The following is a 21,314-nucleotide window of genomic DNA, read 5'->3' on the forward strand; positions in this document are numbered from 1 at the left end:
ATTTTAAATCTATATTTGCAGGGTTATTTGTCTAGATCTTGTCTCTGCTAGTTTGTTACATGGCCCATACACTTTTGAAACCAGATTCTTTCAGACTAACAGGGTTATTAAAAGAGCTTTGTCCATTTGATCCGCTCTAGAACATTTCAATGCCATGGTGACTTGTAACAGAAAGCAATGACAATTAAGCCTCAGTGGTTTGCAGATGATTTCACAACATAAAACTAACTCCTATTGTCATGGATGAGAAGTAGATCACCTGAGTGTATGATACCATTAATTAAATAATATAATATTAATAATGCATGAATCCGGTAAAGCCTATTTAATTCAGAGCTACTCTGCAAGTAGGGCACAATTGTAATATGATAAACTTATAAAATTAGCCAATACTTTTAAAGCCTGTAGTTTTAATTAATTTGAGATTACACACACACAGAGGAAAAAAAATCTGCTTATTGTCACAATGATAGGGCTATGGGTATTCTGTCAGGCATCCTGCTGCTGCTACAGAAAGGTACACTGTCTCCTACAGGTCTTGTAACTGTTGTTTGTGGGCTAAATTAAGCTCCTTGTTTGACTTTTATATTCAGTAACTTGTACAGTCAGAGGAAAGAGTCTGACAATCCCAGAAATCAGCTCAGCCTACTTATTTCAAGCTTGTATCTTAGGTGTGTTAAGCGCAACCTAATAGAAAAGATTTTTGAGAGTTTATCCAATTGTATAATCAAAACTGAATGATGTGCAACTAGAAGAAATCGAGAGGGCAAAATTTAGTGGGTTTTTGAATTGTGCAATAGCATGGTCTACTAAGAAACCCAATAGCCTTAATAAGTCCTTTTTTTTTTTACCTAGGTACATTTAATCTAACTTTTATTAACTATTTTTTAATGTCATTTACCCTAATTCCATCCCACATCTGCAGCTGTTTCTCATCCTTTCTTCCTTGCTGTTCAGTAGCAATAAAGTATGTGGAATATAAGATTACAAAAATTTGCCTTACTCCATTGCTCCTACCATTCCCAAGGGATCCTTTACAGACTGCCTTTTATTTATGTTTAGTTGTCTACAGGGGTTTCATCTTCACCACTTAAGATATCACAGCCATAGAAGTCAGAATCTGAGACAGAGTCTCCAGGTTTCCTATATAGTTAGTGGAAACAAACAGGCACTTACAGAGCATATTTCATGTTGTCCTAACATAAATGTCTCAAATAAGTAAGACAAATTATATCCTAAAAGTGTGTATTTCCTCCATTGACCATAAGGCAAGTTTAGGACTATTGGATCAATTGTAGATGTCTATACAAAAATATCTGAATTTAGGTGTGATTAATTCCTCCCCTATCTCTAAATTATTGTGGTTCACACCATATTCCTTTTAGCTGCATAGCTAAGAGCAAGTACTTCAAAAGTAATAAGCAGCAACACATAATATCACATTACTGTAAAATGAGTTTTAATAAATGTCACATTAAAACTTTAGAAATGGAAAATTAAAAAGAAACCAAAACTTAGAGTCTGAACACAATTAGAATTACATGTGTAATGCAGTCTGACTGGTTTGACGAGGATCAAATTTCTGTTTAATTCCTGTGTGAATGTGGTTGCCCTCAGACAAAAAAAGGTTTCATGGGTCAATATTTAGCTGAAATAAGGTACAAGCTGTATAAACAACAAATCTTATCACTTGGTACATGACTATATGAGATGGATAAACTCAGTTTGTTAACTAGAACTGACATATACAACACATAGAAGTCAGATGAATCAACTGAAAATTTGTCCTGAATTGGTTTATACCATACACAATGAAATTTCAGGTCTATGTTCTTAAGCATTTGATATAAATATTAAACAAAAATTATGTGGAAAAATAGCCATAAATTACTTACTTCAAATAAATGTAAGAGCCATGAGATATAAGAAGCTATGCACAACTATTTTAAAAGATACCTTCTATTACAATACGCTAAAAGTTACTAACTACTGTGTGTCACAGTTATTCATCCCTCTAAGAAATGTGCTTCAACTGTATAAGAATACCCTACTCACTTGCCATTTAATGCTGCTACTCCAACAGTGCTTCTGGCAATTGACATACTTGCCACAAATGTCCACTGCTGACTTTGAGGGTCCCACCTCTCAACTGTATTCAGGTAACTCCAACCATCATGTCCTCCAACTGCATAAATAGGCCCTTCAAGCACTGTAACTCCTGAAATGGAAAAGGGAGTGAGAGACGGTAAAAGTAAGTTTTCTCTATAAAGAGTTAAAAATATATATATATATAAATATATATATATATATATATATATTTTCAAATTGCAGTGAACAAGTGAACAACTTGCATATTCAAAGTGAAAATGTAAAAACTGATTTCAGATTTGATTAATTAAGGATTAACAAACAGGAATAAAATTAATGCCACTCCATATGGCTTTATGAAAAATAGCTCTTGTCAAACAAAACTAATTTTATTCCTTCAGAAGACTGATTGCTTCACATAGTAACCTGTCAGTGATGTGATAGTCTTAGATTTCTGTATACTGGGGGTGTCAAGCTCATTTTCATTGGGGGACACATCAGCCTCGCAGTTGTCTTCAAAGGGCCAAATGTAATTTCAGGACTGTATAAATCACAGAATCACAGAATGTTAAGGATTGCAAGGGACCTTGAAAGATCATCCAGTCCAATTCCCCTGCTGGAGCAGGAACACCTAGATGAGGTTGCAAATGTAGGAACAGTTACATTTATACAGTCCTAAAATTATATTTGGCCCTTAGAAGACAACTGCGAGGCTGATGTGGCCCCCAATGAAAACGAGCTTGACACCCCTGCTGTATACTGTTTAACTCAATATCTCCTAACATTTGGATTATGGATTAGCTCTTTAGGATATCAGTAGAGCACATTTTAAATAAATTATGGACTGGATACCTGATAGATCTCAAATTATTGTCAACCTACAGGGGCATTTCACTGAATGGAATTGCTTCTACTGGAGTTTCACAGGGAAAAGAAAGAAGTCTGATATTTTCAGCTTTTTTATCACTTATGTAGAAGAAAATATACAATTTTTCACTATCAGGAAGCTTAGTGGACTGACACAAGTTCAAAAAATATATTAAAAGGCTTGATATGAAATTTGCAGCGAGCAACTTAAGCTGCTTCATCAATTTCCTTACCAAAAAATGAAATAACAAGAGAATGGTTACCTTCACAGGTAAAAAAAAAAAAATGTTGAATATATAAGGATTCTTTTGTCTAGTGAAGAAAAGTAAAACAGAATGGACTGGAAATTGAAGTAGGAAACATTTAAATAAGAAACAAATTTTTAACTATGAGAGTTTTTAATCACCCATTCAAAGGAACTGATGAATTCTTTATCTCACAGTATCTTCAGCTTAGAAAGCTCTGGAAAATAAATTATAGCTAAGCCTCATTTGTTACAATACAGTGAGCTCAGTAATTCCACTCTATGAATCCAAGATTTCAAATGAGCATTGTTCTGAAAAACTCAGGCTAAATCCAATCCTATTCTGAAGTCAGTGTCTTTTTCTTTTTTCCTACTCCATTTCACATGATTCAAATTTATCAAAAAGTCAGAAAACAGTTTCAGAGAATGGGTTTATTTTTTTCCCACAGAATAATCTTTCATTTAAAACAATGTAAAGTTTCTATTTTCTGTGCAGAATTGTGTTTTATTCTATTTCAGAAAAGTCATTTGTTCACACTTGATTTGACATTAAAAGCTGTATTTATCAATGAGTTTGGACAAGTCTTATCTCAGTGATGACAGAAAGTGTTTTTGCACTTTCAGTGTCAGTTTTGTTTTGTTTTGTTTCAAACTTGGGAACAAACAAAACTACTAACGCTTACTGAAATTTTCTTTCTTATAAAGACTGACTCTCATCTTTTTTCTGTAGCAGCTTCTGCAAACTCATTCCCCAGTTTCTTCAGGTACAAAAAGCTTATAAATGCTTTTTATTCAATCACATGCTTCAGCTATCATTTTTCCAGAATATTAAAGCAGATATTAAATTGAACTCATGATCTATATAGCTCAATATCTTATCTCAGAACACAACCAGTAGCAAACATGGGAAGATGTATCTGTGTTCACACTGTAAAATGGGAGATAATATGCTGTAATTGTGGGACGTTGTTTGGGGGTTGTTTCTTTGTTTGTTTTTTCTCTCTGATTGTTTTAATTTTGTTTATTTTTACCCTAATATCTGATAGCTAGAAATATACTTAAATACTGAACAAAGCCATTTACATTGTCAAAAAGGTATTTGCTACCATTTGTTTTAATGACACTGTACTCTTTAGCTTTTCATGTATATACTCTTCACTTAATTAATAATAATAAATAATTAATATTATAATTAATAAATAATAATAAATAATTAATACAAAGTAATAATATTCAAATAAAGTTTAGGTATGTGAATGTTTCTATACACACACATGCATATGTAATCAGTGTCTAGATAAACACACAAACTCTCTCACCTTCACACATCAGCAAAGTTGTACTCTTACGCACCAAATTTCAAAGTGAAACTATGAATATCAAAACACATAATCAGTTTTGAAATTTTCACTTTTGCTTCCTTGAACAGCTTGTTTGCTCTTTCATTAAAACACGAAGAGTTGTCCTCAATTTACTCTTTTTATTTCATTCACTATTTTACACTTTTTGTCATGTCCTTTTGTATTTGAGTTTTATTCCCAGCTGTTTTCCTTCTGTAAATTAAAACATCCCAATTTTTCCAGTCACTTTTTGTAGACAATTTGCTTTCTTCTTAATACTGTTTTTCCTGCGTTTTCATGGATTTTTTAGCCTTATTTTTTAATGACAATGAAAACTGATAAGCTCACTGCATTGCTATAATGGTTTTTCTCTCCACATTTCCTGTTGTACTCTTTAAACAGGCTTCATATAGAAAATACTCTTTAGCGACCTCTCTATTATGAGAAATTTACTGGGTTTATACAATGCATGTAGAACCCTGTAAGATGCACAATTCTTTTAGAATTTTCCCCTTATATCTTCTACTTTTTATTTACCACTTTTTGTTTTGTTGTGAATTCAACTGGCTTTTAAAGTTCACCAGAGTGTTCTCTGAGGTTGCCTGAATAACTTCCACATACTTTGCAATGTTGATGTTCAATTCCATTTCCACATAAATTAATGTTACACTAACACAAGGAAATGTTGCAGTTAGAAAATTGTCAAAATAAAAATGATAGTTTGATGTGAGATTCATGTCATGCTCCTCTGCCAGAAGTGAATATAGTTACAGCTACACATATGAAGAAATCTCGAAGTTTATTTTGCTTGGAAAATTTTAAAGGATTCAATATAAGATTGGCTGTTTGAGTTTGCCAGTTTGCATAGCACCTATAAGAGGAAAATTTACTGTCAAATCTATAGGAAAATCATTCTTTCCATGCAGGACCATGACAGAAGGGCTTCTGTACAAAACAAATCTATGCTGCTGACTATAGTACATACTAGTTTGTTATGGGTTTACACTTTTTAATTATCTTCTCTATAGAATACCTAATACACTGACGTCCTTACATTTATTCCTTAAGAGCTGGTCCAGATCTGGATATCAGATATCTAAGAAGCATAAAAGATATAGAGTTTATAAAGATATTTTTTCCAAGAGATAGCCCAATCCTATTGTATAAGTACGTGCGTTAAAAAAAAAAAAAAAAAAAAGTATGATTAACAGTCTATATGTAAAATGAATGATAAGATCTAATGACTAGAATTAGTAACCTGTTAAATTAAGCCTTGGAACAATATTCTATATTTTAAATAAACCTGGTAAGGTTTTATTGGAATGATGAATTTAGGAGTGTGCCAGTTTCTGGGTTGCTTGAAGTTTTCATATCTACACTGATACACTTTTAGACAGACATGCTCAAACTCCTTGAGGCGGCACGTCCTCAAGGCAAAAAGGATGGGGAGATATTCTGTGTTTCTCTTGCAGAAAGTCAGTCTACATGATCACAGCAGTACCTTCAGGCCATAAATCTATGAGTCTATATAAATTTGCTAAATTTTGGAATGGATATCAGTCTCTTTAACTTTCAGTATTTGTTCTGGATGGAATCTGTCTGTTTTTCCCAAGTCAATTACTCTGAAGGCTGGATAGACAAACCCATCAAACTGATAATCGCAGAAGGACTATTGATGACAGGTTGAAATGACAGAAGTGTAAAATTTAGCACATAATTTACTGTATTATGACATAGAGAGTGAGATTTGAGGCCTCTATAGTGAATCTAATTGCATAATATTTTTTTAAATTTCTTTTTATTTAACAGTAAATCTTACAGGAAAAATTAGTGACTCATAGAGACAGCTCTAATGTTTCCAAAGCAAAAACATTGTACTTAAATTCTAGACATCTTTACGAGAGTCAAGTAAATAAATAAATTAAGATACACCTTGCAATACTGGTGAATCAAGTACTCTTGATTAGACTTTGCAACATTTGGAAGCAGCCAAAAATAATTTTTCCATTGATTTTGTTTAAGATGTCTTTTATTTATTTATTTATTTATTTTAAAATTTATTTATTAATAGTTCCTTTTAACAACAGAAAATTGAAACTGAATAATCACTCTCAAAATGTTGTCATCTCAGGTCATTGCTACTGCAGAGCTGCTGTAGAGTTTGCTGTATGCCTACAGATTTTTGTTATTAATGGGATATACATATACAGGTATAATTAAAACTTAGGAAAGTAGAGTTGAGTGTTCAAGATAAGTGTTTTTCCCTAGTATATGCTTTCATTCCTTTAAAGAACCAATAATTTGCTTTATGAATCATGTATAAAATACATGGTTTCAATCATAAAATAATAATTTTATTAAATAACTTGATGGTCATTTTAATAAAATAAAATCAATAAAGTCTGTTATGCCTGTGCTGTGATGCCAATAAAAATCTTTCATTACCTCTTCACTATTAAAGTGATATTCAATATTTGTTAATAACAACAAATAATGACATATGTATAGTTTTAGAGGTGGAAAAAAATTACTTCATACATATGTGAGACAGCTATGCCTGTGTGACAGAAAAAGCAGCTAAAGAGAAAAAGGTCCAAGTAAAAACCAAGGGCAAATATAATCAGGCAAATTCTCATCAGTCAGTAACTTATTTCGATAGAAATGTTTGGGGTTTTTTTCTCTTGTTTTTCTAGGTACTCATATATTTTTGGTTTTGGTTTGGCTTGTTTTTTTTTTTTTTTTTTTTTTTTACAATTATTAAAAACAGTATGAAAACACTAATCACACATCGAAAAGTGTATTCCTTGTATTCCTTGTAAGTCATGCTATGAGGCACCATTAATTTCTTCAACTACTTTTTACTCAGAGGACTGCCTATTGTCTCATAGGTCACAACAGTCTCCTTGATTTTCCCCCATTCTTAGAGTGAAGCTGATGATGTTGATTCTGGTTTGTTGATGATTTCTCCTAAAAGGAAGAATGCCCAGAAAGAGACATTCACTCATGATGATGATAGGAAACGGGAGAAATACTGACTGTGAACCCTTAATATACTCCGCTTTCTGGTTAAGAAAGTGAAACATCTCCAGATTAGGCAGTTACATTTTGAAAGACTGGACTACCTGGACCAGTTTCCCTTTCTTCTATATGCAGCAGTAGCTTGTTTACTTTCAACCACTTTCAGCTTACTTTTCAATACAAATATAATATGGGAATGCTAAGATGATACCAACTTAGTCTTAAAGAGCATGCTGAAAATGAAAAGACCATTAAAGGCTGCTGAAACAAATCTGTATTTCCTCTCTAAATCTCTCTGCCAATTCTGTTACCATCATCATCCTCTCCACTCATTTTATTTCACCTCTTTTCTATCATCTTTCTCTCATCCATATGAGCCAGGGGATATTTCTACACATTTCTCGGGTAATGACACATTACCTGACCAGATCTAAAATCCATTCTGAGAGAATGAAAATATAATACTGAAAAAATCAACATCTAAACTTCATTTCAATTGATGAACCAATTTTGATTTAAAATGAAGAAATGAGGCCAACAAGTCCCTCAAATTCTATGAAGTCAGCTTCACAGATTTAGTGAGACATATGTTTTTGGTTTTGTATTTAATACTTTACAGTAAATACACCAAAATGCAAATTATAAATAAATACATTTTAAAAACTGCTAAATGAGATGACCCTTTTTAATCTAAGTGTGGAACTACTTAAATTAAACCATAACAGTGAAATAAAGCAATGTGAAAATGAAAATCCCAATATTACTGATGACATTCATTTAAGAAAACAAATTGGTTCATTGAATCATCACCAACTGATCAGATTCAGTGATGCACTTCAAAATGAAATAGTTATTTAAGAATGGGTGCTAAGTATAAGTTACAATGACTAAAATTTATGAAACGTGTTAACTGATTGTCTTCAACAAGCAACATCTGAAGTTATTTAAATATACTGTTAAAACTGACAAAAATCATAATTTGACGAAGTCCTGTGTATTACTGTCTTCTGATCTTGCATCAGTCTTAAAAGAAAACTGATTGAAACATGAGAAACATGGTGTTCAGTGGGCTTTAATTCTGTTCCCATTGTCCTATGGTAGTTGAAGACTCCTAAAATCACTTACAGCAGATCTGTCACAGAGTGGCTGACGTTGGCAAGCACCTCTGGAGATTGTCTAACCAACCTCACTGCTCAAAGTCACCTACGGCCAGTTACCCAGGACCACATCCAGATGGCTTTTAAATAGCTCCTAGGACAGAGGCTCAACAGCCTCTCTGGGCAATCTGTGCCAATGTCTTTTGCATTTAGACGGCATTTGCTGTATATCAGTCTCTATTTCACTTGATATCACTGAAGACACCATGGATCCATTTTCTTTACTTACTCTTATCAGGTCTATATACATTGATAAGAACTTCCTGAACCTTCTCCACTCCATTCTAAACAGTCCCAGCTCTCTCAGATCTTCCTCGTGTGTGAGATGCTCCAGTCCCTTAATCATCTTTGTGGCCTTTTGCTGGACTCACTTGAGTAAGTCAATATCTCTTTTGTGCTGGAGAGCTCAGAACTGGATGCAGCACTCCAGGTGTGTCTCTTCCCTGCTGAGAGGCAGGGAAAGATTGTCTCCCTCATCCTGCTTGCAACACTCCTCCTAATGCAACACAAGATACAGTTCATTGCCCCTGTTGGAAGCACACATTACTAGCTCTTGTCCAACTTCTTGTCCACCAGGATCCCTGAGACCTCTTCTGCAGACTGCTTTCCCATCAATTAGCCTCCAGCCTTTACTTGATCCTGCCCCACTGAGGGTGTCTTCCTGCTTCCAAACTTTCCCTCTGGTTTCAGGGACCTGGGATTCCCAAATTCAGTCTTAAAAACTGAGGCAAAGAAGACACTGAGTACCTAAGCCTTTTCTGTGGTTTCTCACCAGATGCCCTGCCCCAGTCAGTAGCAAGACCACATTTTCCCTAGTCTTCCTTTTGCTATTGAAAGACCTGAGGAAGCATCTCTTGTTGACCTCCCAGCCACACACCAGATACAATTAAAATGAGCTTTGGCTTTCCTAACCTGGTGCCTACAAGCTCTGTATTTCTTCCGGGTGACTTGTCCATTTTCCACCTCTTGCGTGCCTCCTTTTCCAGTTTGAGTTTAATCAGGAGCCCTCAATCCATCTATGTAGGCCTTCTGATACCTTTTCTTAATGTTCTGCACATCAAGAGGGAACTTTCCTGAGCTTAAAGGAGGGGATCCTTGAAAAATCAACCAGCTCTCCTGGGCCACTCTTTTCCCCAGGGCTGTATTCCCTGGAGCCCACATATATTGCCCTCAGTAGAGTTTCTGGGCCACTTTTGTGGAAGCTGCTGCACAAACTGTTGAATCCATTGGCTGCTTCTATTATCTGTGCTCAGACCCACCTACCTATGAAATCCCACAGTCTGATTCTTGCGTAATGTCTTCTAAGAAGCCAAGCTGCAGAAGTTCCAAGCAACACAGCAATATTCAGTCTCACCATTAGGTAGTGTTTACACCATATGTTTAAAAAAAATACAATGGATAGTAGTGATAAGGTAATAACCACCCCCAAGCAAATAAACAAATAAATACACCCTTTACATTACAGCACACTGTGTCATATATGAAGAATTCAAGACCATGTTGTGTCTTGTAAGAGGAATTCAATGTTCAAGCATTACTGGTACTTATGGTTTGGTCTCAGAGCTTAGATGCCAGAATTTCTATGTGATTTTTATGTCACACATATGGATTTAGGAATAGTCCAAAAGGTGTTTCTCTTAGACTTTCCATCACACAAAACTGTGGGCAGTACATCTCACATCTGTATCAAAACCTGTACAGAAGTTACTGAACAGTCCATGATAACCGCAAATGGCAATACCACAATAGCAATCTTGAGGGACACATTCTACCAAGCTCAGAAAGCAAAATATTTTCCAGTAAAATTGATGAAACAAGACTATTCTCTCTTCTGAATGTTCCAGGTCATTTGTTTTAATAGAAAAAAAAAAAAATCAATTTCATTTTAAGTAGTCTATGTTGAAATGTCAGAGTTCCAATCCTATTAGCACACTGTACATTTCCTCCTTCTTAAAGAGCAAAGGTACTGAACTCTATATACATTTCATTTTTTCTAAATGGTGCAGCCAATTTCTGCATGTTCTCTTGAGATGAGATTATTCATCTTGTAGTCAAGATACTGACCAGTGTGTTAGAAGATCACTATTTATCTTGACTTCAGGAAACAGGCTCCCATGTTCACTCTAAGTGTCCTACACTAAACAGATGTCAGAGTACATAATTTTATTTTCTGTGTTCTACACCCACTAGATAATAAATATCCATCTAGATTTACACTCAGAATGTATATGTTTTTATTAAAATATATTTTATAGAACAGATTTTTTCTGTTCCTAAATGAGAAAATTTCCAGCTGACACTTGAAGAATTATTGTCATTAAGCAAAATACGCACAAGAATGATATTGTCATCTCATTCACAACTGTTTACTAAGAGAAGAGAAAGGACACAAGGCCCTCGCAGCTCTTCTTCCTGCACCTCATCTTCAACAGTTTGAGAAAAACAATTTAAGTAAAAAAATAAATATATCCTCTTGGATTTAATGTTCCACATGATACTCATGCTGTATTGTTGTTTGCTGAGAAAAGCAATCATACATGCAGAAAGGGAGACTTTTATTGTAAGAGAATTACATTACATTTATCTGAATAAAGAAACTGGAAATTGGTGGAATCAGATCTTGCATTTTTTTATTTGTAGAAAATAATAATTCTAGCAATGAGGGACTAATTTATCCTATCCATCTTTAATGAATTATTTTCATTTTCATGACATTCTGAACAGTTTGGCTTTGCTAGTTTGCATACAGTGACTGGAATGCTGAGACTGGAAACCCCGCTATGAGGATTTCTACTAGGAAAGGAAATAACATTTTTTTCTTAATGGGAGATTTGTTTTCAGTAATATATTGATCGGTTAGGTGCAATAAATACAGTAGAAAGAAATCTTAATTTTTTCCTTGAAAATAGTGAAAACCTTAATAGCTCAACGTTTGTTATTTATCCAGTCATAAAGAAGTGAGTACCTATTAAATTTTATTTCCAGGAATAAAGATGCTTCTTTTGAGGAATATGTATAGTCTTAATTAAAAAGGGTCCTCGCAAAATTGTGTCTCAACGTATTGCTGTTCATTAATACAATTGGAAACTGGCAGATTCCTGAACTAAAAAAATGCTGAAAATACTAACAAAAAATCAAATTGTACAGACCAAAAAAACCCCAACCAACCAAACGAGCAAACAAAAAAGCCCAAAAAATTAAAAACCACAAGAAATAAAGATAATAAGTTGCAGCACCACCATGGTAGTTACTATATACTGGGAAGAAAATCTTTTTTTACCTGGAAAATTATTCTCCTAAGCATTTAGATATAGGAATTTATGAAAGCAAACAGTGTTATTTTGTAGCTAAATGAGATCTAAAAATGAATACTGTCCAGTATGCAATGTGAGACATTTTCCTTTCGATTGCCTTCACAAAGCTATGTAGCAAAAAAACTATTATGTCTAATTAGGTGCTAAGATCTGTACAGTTTCAATTATTTATACTTGGAGATTGGAATGGGATTTTTAAATTACTTTGCTGTGATGCTACAAAACATTGGAATACTGCCTATAATATTTCTAACTCTGCATTTCCTTATCTGCATTTCACACAGTGAAATTTTTAAAAGTGACAGTTTTTATAAAATAAAAGGAAATATAGTTTCATACTGACAATTTTGGATCTGAAATGATCAAGAAAAGAAATTCTATGGTGTTAGATTTACTGTATTCTCTGCATTTTGATATTTGTAGAGACACAGAATTTTAACTAGGGAGGATAAACTTTTATCCATCAACTAATATTTTAAGTAAGAAAATTATCTTTTAAGAAAAGGGTAGACATATGCTGTATCATGACATTGAAGGTATGGAGACAAATAAATCAGTGAGTATCAAACTTGATTAAGTAACACCCAGTTTTTACTTCACCATTTTAAGCTCTGCATTTATTTAGCTTCCAGGTATCTGTAAATGTATAAAAATCTCCTTTCTCACTCACATCCACAGAAGCATACTTTGACAATTCTGTACTAATCATAACTAACATTGCTGCTTTTCCTTACTCTGTTCCTGCCCTCTCTAAGTCTTAAACCATTTTTCTTCCATATTACTGTTGTCAACAAAAATAAAATTTCCACAACCATAATCGTAACTGGGTGTGAAATACAAGTATAGTTCTTTGGATGCTACATACAGGGCTGCCATAAGCCAAGCTGAGAATTTGGTATGTGATAAGCTGGAGAACTTAGACCTGACCTAACCTTTTTGGTGAATACTCCGTGACACATTGTTGAAAATACCTATTCCTATGTTTATTCACAGGGAGATATCAAGGCTTATTAAAAGAATTATAAAAAACACCCCTGCCCTCTTGGGTCAGACAGTATTATACTGACATGTTAACATAATGCAAAGGTACAGAAATAAAAATCTGCCTACTGTTGCCTCTTTATTTACATTCAATTTTGTAGATCAGATACCAGATTTTCAACCCTGTCATGCTACTGTCCAGAGAACCTGACTCAGAAATTATTATAAGTGTTTCTACTACAATTTGTAGCTCTTTAGCGAATTAGGTCATGATCTACTACTTACTAAGGGTGCACAAGGTACTTAATAATTCAGAAAAAAAAAAAAAATCCCCGTAATACTCCTGATGATTAAGAGAAAAAATCCAAAGCAAAAGCCTAATATACATGCAAATCAATATTGCACAGAAAACACTTTAAATGACACAGGTCTTCTGTCAACAAACAGAAAAAGCTGGAATGGCATATTTCTCCTGAGATTTCAACATTAACAAATAACAATAATTTAACTATGTAGAGGTACACGGTACTAGTCAATATTGCATAATAGAAAGATTTTCAAACTATTCTCTAAACAGCTGCTTCTGAAAAGATAAACGATACAGCTATGTCACACCATTGCTGTGCTGTCTATGTTGAAGAACTCTACTTAATGCTTAAGTGGTTATAGGTTTGGGTTGTGTTGTTCATTTTTGGGTTTTGGGGTGGGGTTTTTTTGTATTTTTTGGGGGGGTTTTGGTTTTGTTGTTGTTTATGTTTATGTTTTGTTTTGTTTTCATATCTGTGGCTATGCACAGGTACCACCACATAGAGAAGGAGATCACACATTTCTAGCATAGGATTGCCTTGTGAGATGTTGATGTATCCAGGAAGATTTACCACTGCATAAAAGCAAGATATTTCCAACACAATCTTGACTCAAAGAAACTTTTCGTGACCAGATATGAGCCTGATCTGTTCTCCATTCCCATCATACTATTAAATTATTGCTAGTGAATAAACTTTTGTACAACAATGTAAATGAAGAAAGGACAGATCCAGGATAGGAACTGTTTTTTCACGTTACACAAATAACAAAATGGCAGACATTTTCTTTGTACTCATGAAGCAGATATACAATATACACATGTGTTCTTCATGACTGAAAGTATGACTGTCAATATGTCAAGGTCCAAAAGCATCTCAGGTTTCCTGCATGAGAAGAATATACTGTAGATTTAACATGTATAGAATAGATCAAACCCACAGCTCTGTTGATTTAAGCTTGATTTGAACAGATATGCTCATTTGCTCAGAGTATTTATATGTCCAACAACTGAGCTGTACACATCTGAAAATATGGAATGTCATTGCCTAATGCAGTAGAATTTGGTCTGTACTATACAGCCACGAAAGACTGTATTATTTTCAGGGTGATTATTGAGGTTGGTTGATTCTTTCTTTTAAAATAAACAATGTGGAATGAGCACATCCAGAGCTATTGATCAAAAGCATCTGTGGAATTATCAGTCCAAAATGATGCATATTTTTTGAACTGATCACAAGGAGTTTTTGATCATAGTGCCATCTCTGTTGTCATGGGAAAAGTTTTTTCTCTATCAAGAACTCTCTAATGTTTTATTAATTCTTTCCTGTGTTATGAAGTTTTTTGCACTTTTATCACCCTTGGGAATACCATTGAAACTAATAATAGATTCTGTAAAATTCTGGAACACTGGTAAAAAAAGACATTATGTGTGTTTATGTAGCATTATAATTAAATTTAAACTTAGGGAACAATTTCCAATAAGAGAGCTATTTAGTGACCTGATGCCATTGGAGACAGCTTGCCATCACTACTTTTTATCGTAAAACATGTTTAATAGCAAAAATGCATTATGCTAGCCACTGTACAAATGCATATTATGATGTAAGTGCCAAATAGTGTGGGGGGAAGGAGGTATGGAAAGCACCTTCATTTTGTGAGATACAGATACAGTGGTATATTAAAGGGCTTGCTGCTGATTGTAACTCAAGGGAATGGACATGATAACCTACCATGTCTTTTCCGTATCTATTTTTTATGATGTTGTTATCATTCTATCACACCAGGTGGTTTTAGCGGAACAGAGAATGAACAGTTCTGTTTTCTATACCTCATATAAGTTATATTCTGGTGGGTATGTTCTGTAGATTCTAAGTTCCTTTATTTTTAAGTGAGAAACTCTCATCTCTCCATAGTTAAAATAAAAAACGGTATTTTTTAAACATCAAAAAAAATGTATGTAATAAGTTAGACATTTTTCCTATTGTATATATATGATACTGATAATAGAAAGATTTTTTTTTCAAGGAAACAATATAATATTCTTTTGCTTAGTTTAAAAACAATTAAAAAAAGAAATAACCAAACATGTATTTCTTTGAGTAGAGAACAGGGATACAACGTGTCTTGATTAACGCTGACAGTGGTATGGATAATACCATTAAAAAAATAAATAACACCAAAACTTATCTGAAAGTAGGCTATGGAGAAATGTGCTTTCAGTCATGATTAAACTTTTGTTACAAATATTTTGTAAAGTTCATCAGTCCATCACTGACATGGTTTTTATAGCCTTTATTTCCTGTCACACTGGATAAATGAAAAAAACATAATATTTGATTAAAAGCAAATAATATCTAGATTGTTCAATAAATAGAGATGTCCTTTTTCAAAATCAGTGCCTACAAACCTGAATTTTCTCACTAACCTGTGTAATCTTCCTGGTTTCTTTACTGGTTCCTCTGCTTTTACTACTTATTCATTGGTGGTGGTGGTGATGGTTTTTTTTGTTGTTGTTGGGGTTTTTTTGTATGTGTTTGTGTTAGGTCAAAAGTTCCGAGTTTTCCATTACAAATTACATATCTGGAAAATTTGCTGTCTTTTTAAAATATTTTTTTTTTTCTTACCTAAGCCATGCCTATGTGTTGACATTGGTGGCAACACAGTCCAAGCCTTGGTCTTTGGATTGTAACATTCAACAGTGTTTAATGTCTTTAAACCATCTCGGCCTCCAATGACAAACAGCTTGTCATCGATGACAGCAACACCAAACTGAAGCCTCCTGCCATTCATCACTCCAGCCTGGATCCATATATTTGTTCTGAGATCATACTTTTCAATAGTTGTAGCACCTGGAGAGACAAAATAGGATAATGTAAACAAAATGTATATAAAATTGGCTTTGGCTCACTTTTTTTTTAATAGAAGAGTCAAAACTTTAATATTATTTATTTATTACTTCCAACATCTTGACAAATATTTTCTGTTTCTTTAGATAAAGTAGTCCCTGGAATATATATGTGTTTGTGTATATATACTTAAATATATATATACACATATATATATGTGTGTGTGTGTGTATATATATGTGTATATACACACACATACAGATATATATATAAAAAATATTTTTCCCTCCCCAAGAAAGGTGAAAAAAAAAGGTCAAGGTCAACGCACCACACAGAATGATAAAGGAAGCATAATTGACTTAACTAGAGTCCAGAAAGTGAAAGAGTAATGCACCCCATTAATTGTAATATGAGTGTGGGAAAGGTTAATTTAAAGCAAAAGCACAAATATTTATGATGAGTTTAAACTAATCCTTAAGAGAGATACTTGATAATTCATCTGAAATGTAACCCCTAGTTTTACATACACATAACAGTGCTTCATTTCTAACTTTTAAATATCCATACAGAAAGAATCAATAAAAGTATTAAGCTTTTGCAACTAATAATTTGAATTGTAATAAAAGGTTAGAATTCCATGGGAAACAATTCTTTTAGGGTTCATTCATTCTTTGGAACAGAAGAGCAGTGAACCAAGTGGAAGCAAACATCTTGAAAGCAACGCTTTTGTTAATTGAACTAAAAGAAATATTATTTAAATTCAATTTGTATCTAAGTGGAGCAGAGCGGCAATAATGTACAATTCAACTGGATGTATTAAATCCCCTGCTAGTTTTATGAAGCTATAAGATATATGAAGCAATCTTTTGCATTTGTTTGAGAGACATATTTATTTATCTTTCTGCCCGTAATTTAAAATTGAGAACTGTGTAAAAGCATTAATCTTTAGGTTAGAAAGAACAAAAATACAGATTATTTGATACAGTTGTCTGGTGGTGCTGCAGGGCATATTATAATGATGCATATTAATAAAGTTATGTTATAATGCTTGAAAAAATTTATATGTGGAATCTATTACTCTTGAAAGCTAGAACTGTAGCGTGAGAGTTCTATATCACTGTATACTTCCATGGTAAAGAGTACAGTTTAAAAGCTTTGTCATTCCGATTCCAGAAAATCTTAATAACACAACAAATACAGTCTTCGAATTATGCTCAACTATGTATTTTCTAATATTGGTTAAGTCTGAATTTTCCACAATTTTTTATTAAATTACATATTGAGCATCTAATCCAACAGTTCCTGTAGTTCCTGAACTCTGCTTATTCAGCAAGGTGCCTTGCTAATCTATAATAATAAAGAATAAGAATAATACAAAGTGGAATAGGTACTGGTCATATAAAATTGTCTTAGTATCCGGAACGTGAATATAATACATTTCAGACTGAAATGTGGATAAGAACAGAAGATATGTCAAGTTACCATAGTCTCTGGATGAAATCAGCTCATGGATGAAGAAGAGGTAATTGAGTCAGCTAAAACATTGTAGAAATTTTGCCAATGGGGAAAAAGGTATACTCTTAATCTGTTTTTTGGCTGAATTCTTCTTCATGCACTCCAGTCAGTTCAGATCCCAGCACTGGAATGCCCATAGATTCTTCACCGATGCATGATCACATGAAGAAGAATTTGGAAGTGACATCTTTTTAAGTATTTGATGACAGTTTTCCTACAGGAAGAGCTCTTAAGACTAGAATTTCTTATCAGAAATCATTAAACAGCACAGGCGTACATACCACTCTGTATTCAGGTCAGCTGCATCACTTCATATCAGTATTGCATTCTCATGACATTTTTCCAAAAACATTGACCCAAGTTAAAAATCTCATTCTTTGACTTCAGTAACCCTCAGCATGATTGATCAGCTTGCAAGTTTTAAAGTGAGTAAACCTTGCAGAACAATCCACCTGCTGCAGCTGTACACAACAAAGTCTAAACAGAATATAGCCACGTAGGAAACATATACAGTGCCTCCCTTGTTCCTGCAGCAACTAATGAAGCAGCTGTGACTTCTGCTTATAACCCCAACCACAAACTGCAGTAACATCTATTCTCTAAACACATCAGTCCTGTCATAAAGAAGTCTTAGTACACAGCTGGATATGGGCTTGTCTAAACAAACGAACTAATTAAGATGATCAAGAAAACTGAACAGTTCTTCCATTGAGGCTGAGCAGCCTTCATCCTTGAAGGCTTTCAAGACCCAAATGGAAATGGTGGAAATGGTCTGCTCTCATAGCTGACCTTGCTTTGAGAAAAAGGTTGGACCTAGAGAATTCCTGAGATCCCTTCCAATCTGAATCATCCTGTGACTTTCTGATTGCATAATATGGAATGGAGTCTGTGGTCATGAGTTTATTTCCCTAGGCATGATTAACCTTAAGTAAGAGAAAACCTCATCTATGATACAGTTTTATTTAACACTGTGAAATGAAATATTAAATAAAAGACTGTTGAAATCCTCTTCATCTTCCACTATATTTCTTTTAATTTATTGTTATTTATTTATTTACACAAACAACTAAACTTGAAAAATATACATAGTCATGAACTAAAACCTTAACAATCCTTTTCAAGCTTTCATTCTCAACAGAACTACATTAAGTCCTTTGCTTAACTTGAAGACCCTTATGTAGCCATTGCTACATTTTCTTATCAAGTGTAGACATGCAGGTAGGTGAAAATTTGAACTTGAATGCAAACATGAGTTCAGATTAATATTATATATATATACATATGTTTATATATATGTATATAAAGCACACATTTTATATAGAGATATATGCATATATATTTTAAACATACATGTCAATTTTTCATCTGTAAATAAAACAGGGAAAGTAGAATAGAGTATTTGTCTACCTTTAAGTCTGTATTTCAGAGATAAATATATTAGGTAATATAACAACAGGGAGTATAAGAGTTCCTAAAAGACAATGTCATAAGAGCAATTCCTGATTGTGATTTTTTTTTTCTTCCAAAATTGATAGTGGGTGTTGATGTCTAGTCCCTGAGATACTAAAGTGACTAGAGCTATCAAAAAAAAAGATGAAACAGAAAAGGAGTTACTCATCAGTCCAACTGATGGTCAACTTGCAGCATAACACTGCAGCTAAAGCTCACTGCACAAAGCTTTAGGAAAGTATACCAGTCATAAATACATCCTTAAAGATACAATAAAATTCCGGGTCATAGTCTTTGTCATCATGGATTAAAGTGTAACTTGTTTTCCTAAAAAACTTTAGATAATAAACTAACAAATATTTACAAAAGACTAGTTTATCACTTAAAAGAGTAGTGGAGCAGTAACCACAGACTGCAAGTGTACTTATACGAGTAAAAATAATGTAAGAATTTCAGACAAATATGAAATATGGCAGGTATTACATCATTTTACTGTGAGGGACATTCTTCCATATATATTCTCAATAAGGGACACCCAGTGACTTTAGGCAGTCAGTGGTATTATAAGTATTACAGGATTATGCAGGTCAAAATGATTATGATGAACATCTATCTTTACAGAAAGCAATCAGTAAGTAATTAAGAGTAAATTATGAGTCACATTAAACTTAACCTTTGTATGTGCTTCAATTTTTTATTGATTTTCCATCTCCCTACTTGTCAGTAGAAAGTTGATATCATTTTAGTCCCTTGTTCATCTTTAAATATGTTCCTTTTTTGTTTTTGGCAGAAAGCATGTCCTTTGCTTGGTTGTCATGTCAACTACCAAATTTGTTCTCTAGAAACTAACAAAATATTTACATAACTGGAAAAAAAGAAGAAATAAGCAAGTCCCTTCCTAAACCAGTATGATATCAGAAAGAAAGCAGGAAACTGGAAACATTACTGAAACAGATCATAAATGGTCTAACGTGCTTACAAGTCATAAAGGGTCTATAATTGTCTAACCAACTTTATAACTTTTTTTTCTCTGTAGGCTTTTCACAGTAATATACACACACATATATGATCTCATAGGAGTCTTTTCATAGTATAGTTAAATAACTTAGGCACACATCACAGTGATAGTTCTGTTGGAGGCCTCATGACGTTAGATTAAGCCACAGGTTCAAGAAATTATGATTTTCTCAGATGTTACAGAAATCTGTCAGAAGTATATGAAAAAAAAGACCAGAAATAAAAAGAAGAAACAAAAATAAATGAATTCAACACTAACTGTAAGAGAAAAGAGAGATTCTTAACTATGTTGAAGTTGCAGAAAACCAAAATGATCAATGAAGAGCTTATTGTTGAATTTACTGTAATGCTGATGTGATTTTCTTGTCTTAATAATGATATGGTGTTGCATTTAGAACTGTCAACAGTTGTAAATGCATTACTTTTGATTTAAGTAAACAAAACAAAATAAATGCAGGATTTAAACAGGCTGTGGATTTCAGGACTAGAATTATCTACATTAATAACCACCTTTACCGTGGCAGTATGTAAAGAACTACTCACAAATACATCCTGTTGTGCTGTAACAATTAATGTAAAAGTCAACTCTATATATTACAGACTGAAAACCAGACATAGGTAGAAGAAGAAGTAAGGCATACAAAAGAAATAACGTGAGAGCAGAAAATATTGGTTTATTCTATGGTCATATGCTTATTCAGTTGATTTAACTAGGCATAAGTAAATTAATTGGGAAAAAATGAAAAGGATAAAAGCAGATAGATGAAAACGAGATTGCGCAAATAAGATGATGGTGGAAACAGACATATTTTTGCAGAACAGGAATGTGACACACAGAGACAGGTAGAAGATGAATTTAAAGAATAATAATAGAGTGCTAATATTCCACTACAGCCAGAGTGCTATAATATTTTCTAAACAGACACGGTTTCTTCCTTTGTTCAATTTCCTGGCTGTGTTTGGTAACTAGGATGGATTCTGTTCATCCTATTAGGAGTGGGAAAGGATACAGCTTCAAACATGAAACGGAGGTATCTGCAGTTTCAGGTATTTGTAAATGCTCACAAAGTACAAATTGTTAGATAACATTTTTATGCAGTATCACTGCTGTATGTTCCCTAAAGCAACCAACTTAACATTTTCTTTCAGTATTCATAACCCATGACAATTCC

At 33.5% G+C, this 21,314-nt stretch overlaps 1 protein-coding gene across 1 annotated transcript in view; it reads right to left on the reverse strand.

Annotated features, from left to right (window-relative positions):
- KLHL1 (kelch like family member 1) overlaps window positions 1-21,314 on the reverse strand; it is a 213,802-nt gene that overhangs the window by 23,717 nt on the left and 168,771 nt on the right. Inside the window, exons 7-8 of the mRNA XM_065832465.2 lie at window positions 15,940-16,164; window positions 2,056-2,218 (exon numbers count right to left, since the gene is read on the reverse strand). Coding sequence (XP_065688537.2) covers window positions 2,056-2,218; window positions 15,940-16,164 — 388 coding nt within the window. The remainder of the gene's footprint in view (window positions 1-2,055; window positions 2,219-15,939; window positions 16,165-21,314) is intronic.

The sequence above is a fragment of the Patagioenas fasciata genome, chromosome 1 (genome assembly GCF_037038585.1).
Source record: "Patagioenas fasciata isolate bPatFas1 chromosome 1, bPatFas1.hap1, whole genome shotgun sequence".
NCBI lineage: Eukaryota > Metazoa > Chordata > Aves > Columbiformes > Columbidae > Patagioenas > Patagioenas fasciata.